The 14,345-nt window shown below is 41.0% G+C and overlaps 3 protein-coding genes across 9 annotated transcripts; 1 reads left to right on the top strand and 2 right to left on the bottom strand.

The window, feature by feature from the left end:
- Positions 1-2,813: 2,813 nt before the first annotated feature.
- Positions 2,814-4,175, bottom strand: LOC108324579 (uncharacterized). The gene has a single exon (XM_017557520.1). It carries the CDS (start codon positions 4,173-4,175, stop codon positions 2,814-2,816), a length of 1,362 nt encoding a protein of 453 aa, XP_017413009.1.
- Positions 4,176-4,838: 663 nt separating this feature from the next.
- On the top strand, positions 4,839-13,473 carry LOC108326224 (uncharacterized). 7 transcript variants are annotated; one of them, XM_052874406.1, is made up of 22 exons: positions 4,840-5,183; positions 5,273-5,352; positions 5,459-5,545; positions 5,658-5,708; positions 5,821-5,938; positions 6,028-6,084; positions 6,461-6,525; positions 6,612-6,695; positions 8,105-8,155; positions 8,242-8,304; positions 8,397-8,443; positions 8,831-8,900; positions 8,989-9,051; positions 9,568-9,657; positions 9,747-9,785; positions 10,374-10,523; positions 10,603-10,680; positions 10,764-10,849; positions 11,294-11,342; positions 11,438-11,518; positions 11,727-11,820; positions 13,339-13,473. In XM_052874406.1, the coding sequence occupies exons 1-22, from the start codon at positions 5,066-5,068 to the stop codon at positions 13,389-13,391; spliced, it is 1,674 nt and encodes a 557-aa protein (XP_052730366.1). In that variant the 5' UTR covers positions 4,840-5,065; the 3' UTR covers positions 13,392-13,473. The 7 variants fall into 7 exon arrangements, 6 of the variants coding, with proteins under 6 accessions (XP_052730366.1, XP_052730367.1, XP_052730369.1 ...); XM_017559596.2 differs by lacking the exon at positions 13,339-13,473 and adding an exon at positions 12,017-12,547 and having other exon boundaries at positions 4,842-5,183; XM_052874407.1 differs by lacking the exons at positions 10,603-10,680; positions 13,339-13,473 and adding an exon at positions 12,017-12,547.
- LOC108325374 (uncharacterized) lies at positions 12,014-13,987 on the bottom strand. Its single transcript, XM_052874410.1, has one exon. It carries the CDS (start codon positions 13,985-13,987, stop codon positions 13,406-13,408), a length of 582 nt encoding a protein of 193 aa, XP_052730370.1. The 3' UTR covers positions 12,014-13,405.
- Positions 13,988-14,345: the final 358 nt, after the last annotated feature.

The following is a 14,345-nucleotide window of genomic DNA, read 5'->3' as shown; positions in this document are numbered from 1 at the left end:
GCGCTGGCTGCCCAGTATGCATTCCACATGCCCCTTCGTGCAACTCCCTCATAACATATTCAGCTTCCTCCGCAGACACACATTTTAATAAAGGTAAGGAGAACCCTCTCTTGTACAGATCCTCCCCTATTAGTAAGAACCGAGCGGCCTTCTTGGCTTCAACCGCTCGGATATGCGAGCCGCTCTCCTGCTTCTGAATAATCTCTCTGATGTCCTTCCTCCAATCAGGTTTACTAGAAACCTCGTGGACCGATAGGCACTCCACCGAAGGACTCATCATAACTTGCCTTATGACCGACGATAATTGATCCTTCCCCTTACAATTGGCGAGTTTGGACAAAACATCCGCCCTCATATTCTGCTCTCTCGGCACATGCTTAAACTCCACCGTCCGGAATTGCTTCACCAACTCCTTTGTCTTATGATAATAGCGAAGCAGTTGATCATCCTTGGTTTGGAAACTCTCATTCAGCTGTCCCACTACCAATTGGGAGTCAGTATTTGACCGAAACCGCCCCTAAGTCCTTAGCCAGTTCGAGCCCGGATATCATTGCTTCATACTCGGCATGGTTGTTGCTTATCTTGAACCGGAAGACGATTGCCTGCTCAATGACAAAGTCGTCCGGTCCCTCCAAAATGATTCCTACCCCTTCCCCGGACCGCTCAGATGAACCGTCCACATAAAGGGTCCACGCTCGGGGGCATTCTTCTTCCCAAGGTAATTTGACCGCAAAATTGGCCAAGTGTTGTCCTCGGACTGACCCTCGTGGCTCAAATTGTAACCCGAATTCAGATAACTCTACTGATCATCCTACTATTCTCCCGGCCAGGTCTGGTTTTCGTAGGATTTTTGCGATCGGGTGATCCGTTCTTACTATTACCTGGTGCCTCTGAAAGTATGGCCTTAGGCGTCGCGGTGCCATCACCAGAGCCAAAGCGATCTTCTCGACTCGCTTGTACCTTGTTTCCGCGGGCTGCAACGTTCTACTAACAAAGTACACGAGCTTAAACTCGGGTTGCTCTTGCACCAAGGCTGAACTAACCGTGTCCTCCGAAATTGCCAAGAACAACTATAATGCATGCCCTAAATCAGGTCGTCCCATGACCGGTGGGTTGACTAGTATGCTTTTTACCTCGTTGAAGGCTTGCTCACACTGGTCATCCTAATCAGTACCCGCACTTTTCTTCATGATTCTCACAATCGGCTTTATCCGCTCGGCCAGCTTTGGAATAAAGCGCGACAGTGAAGTCAACCTTCCTACCAACATCTGAACCTCCTTCAACTTCTGAGGGCTTCTCATCTCAAGTATCATCCTGCACTTATCGAGGTTCACCTCTATTCCTTTAGTTGTTAGCAGGAAACCTAGAAATTTTCCCGCTGGTACCCCGAAAGTGCACTTGGCCGGATTAAGGCGCATATTGTACTTTCGAACTTGACAGAAAACCTCTGCAAGATCCCTCACATGCTCCTCTACCGAACGGCTTCTCACTAGCATGTCATCCACGTAGACCTCCATGCATCTACCTATCTGACTGGAAAAGACCCTATCCATCAACCGTTGGTAGGTAGCCCCCGCATTCTTCAAACCGAACGACATAACCTCATAGCAATAGTTAGACCGCTCGGTGATGAAGGCCGTCTTATCACTGTCCGGGGGAAACATAGGAATTTGATTGTATCCCGAATACGCATCCAGGAAACTTAACACTTGGAACCCCGACGCCCCATCTACTAACGCATCAATACTTGGTAGCGGATAAGAGTCCTCTAGGCAAGCTTTGTTGAGATCCGTGAAGTCCGTACACATTCTTCACTGCCTGCTCAACTTCTTTACCATCACAACGTTTGCCAGCCAAGTTGTATACTTGATTTCACGGATGAAATTTGCCTCCAGCAGCTTTTTTACTTCAACTGCCACCGCCAGTCTCTTCTCTTCCCCCAGTCTTCTTTTCTTCTGTGCCACCGGTCGGGCCTCCTTAAACAATGCCAGCTTATGCGACATAATCTTTGGGTGGATTCCTGGCATATCGGCTGCAGTCTAGGCAAACAAATCCTTGTTCTTCTTCAACTCCGCACCTATCGACCTGGCTTGCTCCTCCTCCAACTCACTTCCAGTGGTAGTAACCTGTTCCTCCTTCCGCCCGAGGCTGAAAGGCCTTGTTTCTCCCATTGGTTCCATCCGATCATCGGTATTAGTTCTCGGATCTAGATTTGCCATGGCTACCTCCGATCGTCTTCTCCTCTGCCGGTTGGGTGGATCAGATGAGGATGGCTGAACCTTCAACCTGGCCACATAACATTCTCTGGCGATCCTCTGATCGGACCGAACGGTGCAAATGGTTCCATTGTCTGACGGAAACTTAAGTGTGAGGTGGGGTGTAGAAACAATCGCCCCGAAGGCATTTAAGCATGGTCGGCCTAACAACACATTATACGATGTGTTTGCGTCTACCAGCAAAAACCTGGTCTTCAGTTCCTTATTCCGCTCGGTTCCCAAGCAAGTTCTCAAATCTACATATCCTCTCGTATCCACCCTTTCCCCCAAAAATCCTACTATCTGCTCGTTATACGGGGCTATCAAATCCTCGAATATGTCCATCTGCTGGAACGTCTTCCAGTAAAGAATGTTAACAGAACTTCCTTGATCCACCAACACCTTTCCTACCCTGTACCGAGCAATAACAGCTGTTATTACCATCGGATCGTCTTGATCTGGATTAGGAGCATGAAAATCTTCATCGGTGAACGTGATTGGCGGCATGGAGCGCTTCCTCACATCTACCCGGTGAACGTTTTTAAGCTCCCTTAGGTTTCACTTCCTTGCTGACGCCGATGACCCTCCAACAAAACCTCCAGAGATAGTGTTTATCGTGCCACGCAACGATCGGTCATGGCTGCGACTTCTACTCCGCCTACGATCTGGGCGTCTATCATCCCTTCTATCACTTCGCTCCGTCCTGGCCCTCCTTGGTGGACTTCTCGCCCTCCGTTCCTCCTTAACAAACTTTCTCAAATGACCCGCTCGGATGAGCTCCTCAACCTTATCCTTCAACACCGTGCAATCTTCAGTGTTATGCCCTATGTTTAGATGATAGGTACAATGTTTAGTCTCGTCCGCTTTGGATGATGACCGAGAAGGTTTTACACGAATAAGATCTGCATTCAGGGCTTCTTCCAAAACTCTAGCCCTTGCCATATTTAATGGGGTGTACTTCTCGAATCTAGCTCCTTTCGGGCCATCTCTGTACTTCTGGCCCTTTGGCCGTTCGCCGGGTATGAACGGTTTTTTGCCTTCCTTCTTCTCCTGCCCTGAATTTGAGCTCTGCTCCTGTTGTCGCCTCTGAACCGCCTTCATCTCTTCTATTCTGATGAACCGAGCGACTCTCTTTTGCAACTCATCCAAGGTTAATGGGGGTTCCGCAAACAAATTATCAGCGAAAGGGGAAGGCCTCAACGCGGTGGCCAGAGTGCTAATGGTAAACTTCTTGCCTACTCCCCTTACTTTCCGAGCGGTCCTATTAAATCGGTCCATGAAATCTCTAAGACTTTCTCCCTTCTCTTGCTTTATATTCGTCAACTCCAAATATGTCAAATTTCGAGCTCTACCCGCAGAGAACTGTCGTTCGAACATGTCCCTCAAGGTAGCGAAGTTACTGATGGTTCGAGGTCTCAAAGAATGGAACCATGCTAATGCTTCTCCCTTTATTGACAAGGAAAAAACTCTGCACCACACATTTTCACTGGGGGAGTAGATGGTCATGGCGTCGACGAAGGATCTCAAATGTTCCTCCGGATCACCTGACCCATCATACTTCTCCAGGACCGGGAATGCCCTCTCCGGAATCTGTTCCTCCATGACTGCCGCTGTGAACGGATGCAGAGCTCTCGCTCGGCCGGCTGGGGCCGAACGGTTTGCAGTCCGATGCGAGCCAGCCTCACTTTGATCCTTCCCGTGATAATGAATGTCATTGGTAGGATCTGTGTCTTCTTCCGAGTCCGGTTTCGTTTCCGGCATTTCTACGATAGGCGGTGTTGGGGCGCGTGTGGAAGATTGGCGGTTAGCTTGCGCCCCTCTAGCCGCATCACGCTCGCCCCTAAGGGTTTCAATCTCTGCCTGCATTGCCTCCATCCTTCTTCTCATCTCTTGCATAAACGCTTTCGGGTCTTGCTCCATCCTTATGGCCTCAATTGGGTGTCTTCAACAATCCTCGGCCCCACGGTGGGCGCCAAAATGTTTCTACTGAAAGGGACCGAGGAAAACTCCTGCTGCTACCGCCCGGGAACACTCCTCCTTCACCGATCGGTCCTTCTCGCTTCTGCCTTACCTCTTGACTCTTCCTCTCTCAATATCAAAGTGGGGTGACCTGCAGGAAACACTCCGACGCTCAAGTCAGAATTTATCTTTGCAGGTCTAGTGAAAATTAACAAATTAGAGCTTTACCTTCTCAATCGATTGTTATTTATATGGTTTTAAAGAATATTATCCATTAATTTACCTCTTAATGACGATCAATGCTCACCTTAACTGCTCGACAATGACCGTTACATCATTAATTACGCACTTATGGACATTCAAAAAGCTGTCTCCAGCCAACGACTGGAAAGTTCGCGAGCACTACCCTGGCGTCCGACCGGGCATGTTCGGCTTCCATCATTCTACGTGCCCGGTCGGTCGGATTGGTCACTCGATCCCACCTATTCGGTATTGACTAAGCTTGTCCGATGGGTCGATCCTACTCTATAGTAACAAAAACGTTTTATTTTAATTTTTTATTTTGGCTTTTTATTATGCGCAAAGCAGGAATTTGGACAGTTGTGGGCGGTAGGCGGCTATAAGTCCAACATGATGGAAGAGGTGGAGACGAGACTTGAGTTGAGACGCTTTTTCATATTTGCCTTTAGGTTTTTTTAAATACCATTTCGAAAGGGTCCGTCAGCTTCACCAATCTCGTCCCTTAATGCATACTACCCATTCCATTCCATAACCGTCTCAACCTTCCTTCCCGCTCGGGTATAAACCCAAACACTTGGTCTGCGAACTTCTCTCATTTCCCCCAAAACCAAATGAAATACGTGCTCATCAGCGGGGGAGTCGTCAGTGGCCTTGGCAAAGGCGTCACCGCCAGCAGCATCGGCGTCGTTCTCAAGGCCTGTGGCCTTCGTGTCACTTCCATCAAAATCGGTTCTCTCTTTTTCTCCATTTATTCTCTTTCCTTTGTTTCCTTTAACTGCTTTTCTACTAATTCTCACCTTTCAACTGCTCCCATGCAGATCCATACTTGAACATCGACGCTGGCACCATGTCTCCCTTCGAGCACGGGGAGGTTTTTGTTCTCGACGACGGCGGAGAGGTTTTTTTCCTTCTTCCAGTGTTTGTTTCACCTCTGCATGCTTTAATTTCATTTCCGCCGAGCTGATGCTCAATTTCAACTGTGTTATGTTTTTACTCGGAGAAAGGTTGATTTGGATTTGGGAAATTACGAGCGCTTCCTCGATGTTACGCTTACCAAGGATAATAACATCACCACTGGAAAAATATACCAGGTGCATGCTTGCTTTTGCAGTGCTTTTCCTCTAATGGTTATGGAACTCAGTTACAGGATACTGGAGAGTGATTTTGCTGTTGTGGCTTAACGGTTTCGTTTCTTGTGACTAGTCTGTTCTTGAGAAGGAGCGTAAAGGAGATTATCTTGGGAAAACTGTTCAGGTGATACACCGCACGTATGCGATTTAACTCTTGTTGCTACATATTTGTTTTACTTGTATGGGACTATGGATAATAAAGACCGGTTTGCTGAGTCATTGGTATTTCAAAATAGGTGGTTCCGCACATCACTGATGCTATCAAAGATTGGATTGAGTCCGTTGCCGTGATTCCCGTGGACGGAAAAGAGGGCCCTGCGGATGTTTGTGTGATTGAGCTGGGAGGCACTGTTGGTAAGATTTTTACTTGGGGATGATGCCTCTATTGAAACTGCACCATCTTCTTCAATCAATAATACGGGATCATATATGTCTTTCTACAGGTGATATTGAATCTATGCCATTTATTGAGGCTCTACGGCAATTGTCCTTTCAAGTAGGTATGAAATAGAATATTTTTCTTTTAAACTAACGGTAGACAATATAGCGTTTCCCTCTCTTTCTGTGTATGCTACTCAGTACCGTTATGGCCCCTTTACGGCTATGATTTGTATTGTCCCAAATTATTTATTATTATTGAATTTCTGATAATTTTCCTCATGTTTGACTCGGAAACCTTTTTAAATCTTTTTGAAAATTCCCCTGATCACCCCAATATGGAAGGCAAGCTAACAAAAAGTATTAGTCCAAGTATGGCAATGAAATGTTTTCTTTGGCTGACAATTTTTCCTTTTTATTATAGCAATGAAATGTTATCTTGATACAGAGTATTTATAATACGTTTTTTCTGTTTTTATTCTCATGATTCCTTCTCAGGGCCTGATAACTTCTGTCTCATCCATGTTAGCCTGATACCAGTGTTGGGTGTCGTGGGAGAGCAAGTACTATTTAACTACTTGTGCATTAATGCAGCAAACAGTTTAAATTGATTTTTTTTCTCATTTCGGGTACAATATTCTGCTTCCAGAAAACAAAGCCTACACAACATAGCGTCAGGGAACTGCGAGCATTGGGATTGACACCTCATCTTTTAACAAGTCGCTCTGCTGAGGTATATTGTTCTGCCATTTTAGTACGGGGAAGCATTTTAAAAAGTTATTTTGTGTTGTAAGGTTCGCTCTTGAATTTTTTGGGAGTATCAGTACATATATTTTTCTTACTCACTTAATCTTAGCGTACTCAGTTGCGCACTGTACTGTTCTTTTCTTTCTTTAAGCCAAGGAATTACGAAATGAGCTTCAGTTACAAAATTCTTGCTCACTTAATCTTATAATGCCCACTTGCACACTACACTATTATTTTCTTTCTTTTAAGCCAAGGAAATTATTGACACGAGCATCAGTTACAAAATTCAGGTTCCACTTTTAGCAACAAATATGATTATGATAATATTTGTTAATATGCTCGTCTTAATGGAAGTTCATTTCACCTTTAAAGTTGGGTCTTTCACTAAATGTGTGGGTAAAAGTCAGAAAAATTGGCTTTAACTAGTTCCCTAGTAATACTATTTGATAAAGAATCTGATGATAATAATGTTTCTGAATGTGGTTGACACTTTCACGCTTTTCATATTTTTTGTCATAGTCACGTTGATAAATGTTCATTTATTTTTGTTTTTGTCTAACCATTAATCTATTGTTCAGTGGATGAAAAACTGTTTTTCAGATTAACATGTAAAACATCTCCAATGCAAAGGTCTTATCAAAAGTCTTAAGTTTAAGACTCAGGTCTTATAACAAAATCCCCGCTGACTGACATGGTCCTTGCATTGTAGTTGCTCTAATGCAGTCTATATAAAGGCCTACATAATGATGTTCAAAGTTGTTCTTTAACAGTTTAGATGAGGCAAGGTAGTATCACTCTTGGTTGGGTGTGTTTGTTCATTATTCTAGCACTAATGCATTGGATCCTGTTAGAATTGTGGTTAAGTTTTAGAAAGGGTAGTACAAGGATGAATATTGTTAGATTGAGTATTTGGGATGTTGGGCTTGACCTTGTACATGCAACATTCTTCTGTACATGTAAATAGATAAAGGAAGCCTAATGACTTAGAAAAGAACCTTAAAACCTATATTCTCTCGGTCTTTTTCTCTCCCATTTCATTACCCCAAGGTACTGTGTTTTTGTTTTAGGAAATATGATTTCTTGGTAAAAAAGGACAGACTGAGTACTATGCAAAACTACTCGAGCTTGTGTTGAATTTGTTTAGCTCTTTCTTCCCCAGGGAAATTATGTTGTTACAATTGGAGCTATCATGTTAAGCTGCATTCTTACCTTAATAATACTATTAGGACAATGTGGTGATTACTTGAATTTCACATTCTCCATCTTTTCTAATTGCTAAAATTAACTGTAATTCAGTGTTTTTCAAATGTTTCCTTCTGTTTTGACTTTTGCTGTTGTCTTTGATGCTAGTTTGGTTAATTAGCTGCTGAAATACTTCGTTCTTGAATTTGGCAGCCTCTTCTAGAAAGTACCAAAGAAAAACTCTCAAAATTTTGCCATGTTCCCGTAAGTTGTTGGTGAACCCAGCTCAGTTGTCTGAGAGTTTTGTTCTATCGGTTAATTGATCTATATTTCTGTATGCTTTTTCACAGATTGAGAATATTCTGAACATCCATGATGTACCAAACATTTGGCATATTCCCCTGTTATTGAGAGTGGGTTTTTTTATAAATCTTTTGGTTGCATTGAAGCTTGGCTTCTTTGTTTATATTTTGTGGATTTTTTTATGATTGGCTGCTATTTTCAGAACCAAAATGCTCATCATTCAATTCTGCAGCAGCTTAACTTACTCAAGTGAGTTTTTTTCTTAGAAAGTAGACTATTTCTTGAGTTAAGAAAGATAGAAGAAAATTCTAGTTATTATGTAATTTGATTAATTAAGTCTTCAAACCTTGACTGGGATGATATAAACTTTATTTCTTCTGCATCCTTCAAAGTCAAAACCATTGATAAATTTATTCTACTTCAATAACATGCAGTGTCAACAACAGTAATTGCGCGTAATTGCATGAACATTTGAACTGTAATCTATGTATGCTTAAATGACCCCTCTTGCCATCCTACATCATAAGTGGAGTGAGACAGAATATATTCATTATTCGGAATAAAGTTGATCATACTTAGGCATGCTGGATATATAATACTTGTTTTTTTCTTCACACTTACTAAATTCTTTTTCAGCCAAGCTACACCTCCTGATTTGCAGCAGTGGACAGAGATGGCCGAGACCTTTGACAGTCTTACTGAATCTGTTAGTATTACATCTTTAGTTTGCAATGCTTTTTCCAAAATTTTATAATAAATTGTGCAATGATCATGATAGCACTTGAAATTTACAGGTTAGGATTGCAATGGTCGGAAAGTATGTTGGTCTAACAGATTCATATTTATCGGTTGTAAAGGTGTATTTTATCTCTTATTTCATGTTTATCGAAAGAGGGGCACGATGACAGTATATTTAACTGAAAACTTAATGGCAGATTATTATATTGACTATGTAGCTATTGACTTGGTTTTAAAAATGGGGAATCTATCATATATGCACAACTTGACAATAACATTTAAAATTCTGTTTTTTTTTTTTTTTTTGCTTTTAGTCTGATTTCCCCCATAAATCTAATGTCATTTTCTTGAGAAATAATCTGAATTTCATATTCTTACCATATCCTTAGAACTGCTATTTCCTTTTGGTAGCAATAAGCATGTTTTGTTGTTTTATATAATTAAAGCGTGAACAACAATTTAGGAGCATTAACTCACTTCCATTGCAGCGTGGTGGCTTTTTCATTTAACAATAAATTTTGTTTTTGCAAGTCTTTTTTAACAATTCGAAACAAGGGCTGTCATTGAAATGCACTGAATAATTTTACATCTATTTATTTGTGTAATAGTTTTTAATAATGCCTAATTATTTACAGGCCCTTCTGCATGCTTGTGTTGCACGCTCTTTTAAGCCATCAATTGACTGGATTGCAGCGTCTGACCTAGAAGACGAGAGTGCAAAATCAGTAATGATTCTTTCAAATTGCATTTGAAGAAATTAGGTTACTTGTCACTTTGAAGAATGTCTGGCTTATTTTATTGTGTTTTTATTCAGACACCAGAAGCACATGCTGCAGCCTGGACGACTTTGAAGGTAAACGCACTAGCATAACGTACAATTTGTTAAAATTTAGTCAAATTATATCTTGAGCATATGGTGGTGGGCAAATTCTGAAACCTCAGACTTTTAGATAATGTACCTTACCCTCTGCTAGATTTTAGGCTTTTTAGTTGGGGAAAAATGACATGCTTTCTGTGTATAGTATCGATAGTGAACTGTTGGATCATGTTTCAAATTGGGCTGATACAGTACCAGGAAATATGCATTCTGATAGGTACCCAGATTTTATTAACACTGGAAAGAACTCCAAGACAGGTTCTTGGATGATTTTCTTATGAAAACCAGACAGCTTGGTCTGTATCTAGTGACTGGTACACACACAAATCCCAGGTCTTTCGGGAGTACCTGTCTCTCCCTTCCTTTCACTTACAATTTTCTCCAAAAAACTACTGAAAACAACTCCTGTACAGACTATATATAATAGTCTGCATACAACAACCCACCTCACAGACAGTTATAACTGTCTATTACCCTTATTCCTTCTAACATATACTTCCCCCTGAATCTATCACATTGCTTTTGACTCTGACGACAGCCATTTTTTAAAATTGACACTTACAGAGCGCAGATTGTGTCTTGGTTCCTGGGGGATTTGGAGATCGTGGTGTGAGAGGTATGATGCTTGCTGCCAAATATGCTAGAGAGAACAATGTTCCTTACCTGGGGATTTGCCTGGGAATGCAAATTTCTGTAATTGAGTTTGCTAGATCAGTAAGTAACATATCTGTTTGTGATGTTTGGCTTTTTTAACTACATGTTTTTAACATTATAATTGAACATTCATTCAAAGGTTTTGGGTTGGGAAAAAGCAAACAGTGTAGAGTTTGATGCCCAAACACCAAATCCTGTTGTGATTTTCATGCCAGAGGTATGTATGTGTCTGAGCTCCCCAGTTCCCCGTTTTCCCTATTCTATTTTTATGTTTGTTTGTAATGACTCTGTCATAAACAGGGTTCACGAACGCATATGGGAAGTACCATGAGACTTGGATCTCGGAGAACACTCTTACAGACATCTGATTGTATCACTTCCAAGCTGTATGTGACCTAGCTATATCCCCTTAGGTAGTATTTTAAGTCGATGAAATAATAAATAAAAAAGCAGGTCAGATATCCCTGTATTGAAATAACTCATCTTCACCTGGTCCCCCAATTATACTGCTTTTTAAGAGGTGCCGGGCTATTGACCAATATTAAGTCTTAATCTAGGCCTGCTTTACTACGAAAGAAACATGTCAATAAATGAGGTTGGGTTTATTCAAGTACTACGGTGCTTGATCATCAGTTTGATTTCAACGAAAATCCCTCCCTCCCCTTTCACCCTCCCACACAAACACACTCACATTGAAAAAAGAATTTAACGATTATTACTTGTCCTGAATATTTTGAAAGGAATGTGGATCTGAAAAATTCAAGTGTTGTGGAAATTTTTTTTACAGTTCTACAATGTTTCCTCATTTTGCTCTTGTTCGTAATTGCTAGGTACGGTAGTTCAGAGTATGTGGATGAACGACATCGGCACAGATATGAGGTTTGATTGTGAAGCTTCTTTTTGTGACTGCGATCGTTTGGGGGGATGTGTGTGATGTGGTACATGTTTTGTTATTTGACGTCAACATAATGCAGGTAAATCCAGATGTGATTGGAACTTTGGAAGAAGCTGGACTTCAATTTGTCGGGAAGGATGAAAGTGGAAAACGAATGGAGGTAAGTTTTTAGCTTGAGTAATGTTGATGCGAAGCAACATTAACAAACGTTGAGAATCTCAGTTTGATTTGTGGTTGCATTTGTTATCCTGTTTTTGTGTTCCTATATTTTATGGTTACACCGAATTTGCTTCTTGCTTCTTTCTCCACTTGTTTTTCTGCACCCTACCTCTATTTTTGTGGATTTTCATAAATTCTCTCTCGTGCAGATCTTAGAGCTTCCAAGTCATCCATTTTATGTAGGCGTGCAATTCCATCCAGAATTCAAATCACGACCAGCTAGGCCATCTGCTTTGTTTTTAGGTACTGGCTACTCACTAACTCGTCTTTTATATCTTAAGGACCATATAATGAATGAACTTAAAAGTTATTTTCACCATCTGTTTTGAGTTGGTAGTTTCAAACACTTAATTCCCCTTTCTCATTTCAATTAACTCATACCTATTATCATCAATTATGTTTTGGTTGTCTATTAAACATTTTACGATGCTGCACGTAGGTCTCATATTGGCCGCAACAGGGAAATTGGAAGCGTATATTAGTAGACAAAATGGAAGTTGATATTTGATTTTATTACTAGAAGAACCTCTCCTAGAATATTTTAATCTTCCCATTGTAAACTGATTCTCCAGAGGGAAAAAAGTTGGGGAGAGGGAAGGGAGTAATATTGTACATTTGCAGCTGCCTACGCTTACACTATAGCTTAGTCGCCGAGTAATATTATTCACACCTCCACATCCATTGTTTTATTATCATCAGAAAACCTCACATTAATTTTTTTATATCAACTTTATGGCAAGAGCTTAAAGGAGGTTGCAAATACTAGTGTATCTTCGGTTGTGAACGATAGTGCAATCAAGCATGGCAGCTAGAATAGTATTTTTGTAGGGCTCATAGGGTCTTTTGCTTATATCGGCAAGTCTTGGCCACGCTCTAAATATATCTGGGCAGTGGCCAAACACTTTCCGGTGGGTGTAGTTTGCCGTTGATGTAATACCATGTCCTTTAATGTAATATTTCATTTTCGATATCTTTTCGACCTTCGTTGCAGAATAAAAATGTATTGATGATAATTCAATATGAATATGGCACATATTTTGCTACTATTTAAGCAGTCACATTTTGCATTACTGACCGTTAACTCTGACATTTACGGACTTTTGTATTACCGCTTCAGAGGTTAATGAGTTCACCATGCTACCCCAAATATACGTGATGTTTTTCATTGTATCTACGCTTGTTAGCTTTTATATTTTCTATTCAACAAAACCAAGAGCTAATTCATGGTCAATTATTTTGGAAGGTTTGTTTACGGAGTTTTGGAAATTAGAAATCGTTTTATGGATGAAACTATAATGATGAATTTATGACATGATGGTTGATTCGTATATACGATTTTAAAACTCAATTTTTCTATCGCTATTTTCATAAGATTAACATAGTTACTGTTTCTGAGAATCGGCTTTCTACATTTAACATTTTCTATACATTTATGTATTAGAAACTTAATTTATTCTTTTAGATCTGATGATAATTTAACGAGTTGCTCTAAGGATCACGTAGTTTTAATTTTGAGGAACAAGTGCCAAGCTGAAACACCGGTTAATTTGGTATCATTATTCTTAGTCACCATTACCATTCTATTTCCATGTTTACATTGGACTGTACAGCGTCGGAGCTGAACAAGTGCCAAGCTCTGTAGCATTTATTGCATAATCATGAAAAAAATGTAAATAGTAGAACTCAAATGTAGCTCCTGGCATTTACAGCATCCCGAAGTACTCTCTCATTTCTTTTACTAAAATGTTTTAACATTGACAGTGGCATCAAATCTCAACAGAAAAAGAAGGAAAAATGAAGTAAGCCGCACGTAGTTTTGTAAAAGTGCTCAACAAGTCGTGTCTCTATTGGGTGTTTCATTGTATTGTAGAAGAGAAATCTGGCGCTGCAGCTTCATTTGGTGATAGAATTTTGCTATGAACTCCTCGGCTCGCTTATCTATCCCTTGGGCAACTGCTTCTTGTTGTTCCTCCTGTTCACCACAAGACATCACCTCCAGGCGTCTTTCATAATCATGATAAAATTCTTGGTCACGGTCTCCTGCAGCCGTGAGGGCACTCTTTCTCACAGTATCATATTCAACATCATCATCGTCGTCGTCGTTGAAATCATATTCAAAATCAACTTGTGGGTTAATACAAGGAATGTGAGGCAAGTGGAAGCGCATAGAGGTTGGACGGTACATCTTGACATGGAAAATGGGGGTCTTGTCGAAGGACAGCTCCCGCTCAAAGTAATGAATATGGCTGGGCGGCGTATTACTGTGCCCGAGACGCTTCAAGTACTTTGGAACAAGACGCAGCTCCATCGCTACCCTCCGCCTCAACACCCCACCTTTACGTGCCCACAGCAATGTCACTCGCAGCAGGTTCCATGCTCTATGACCAACGCCACGCTTCTTCAAACCCATGATAGCTGTTATAACTATCAGTAAACGCCAAGTCTTCTTCAATTAATGTTGTTGAAACATCACACAACCCTGATGAATACTAGATCAGTGTATGCGTATATAATAGTGGAAACTCTTTTTGAATGTGCTGATATTGATGATGATGATGAAAGATGTTGGGTGCTTTTTCCACATATATACTATATATATATATATATATATATATGGGAGAGAAAGAGTGAGAAAGGTGTGGGGGGTTTTTGGACGCGTAGCGTGATCAGAGAAAGAGACAGATTAGTAGTTTTTGTTTTCGGTGTCAAGTTTCACATATCAAATTAATGTGAAGTGCCAACTCGTTAAGGACACGGCTGCCCTGTAC

Source organism: Vigna angularis, chromosome 3, assembly GCF_016808095.1.
Source record: "Vigna angularis cultivar LongXiaoDou No.4 chromosome 3, ASM1680809v1, whole genome shotgun sequence".
Lineage (NCBI taxonomy): Eukaryota > Viridiplantae > Streptophyta > Magnoliopsida > Fabales > Fabaceae > Vigna > Vigna angularis.
Note: the sequence above shows the minus strand (reverse complement) of the source record. Positions and strands in the feature narration are given on the sequence as shown.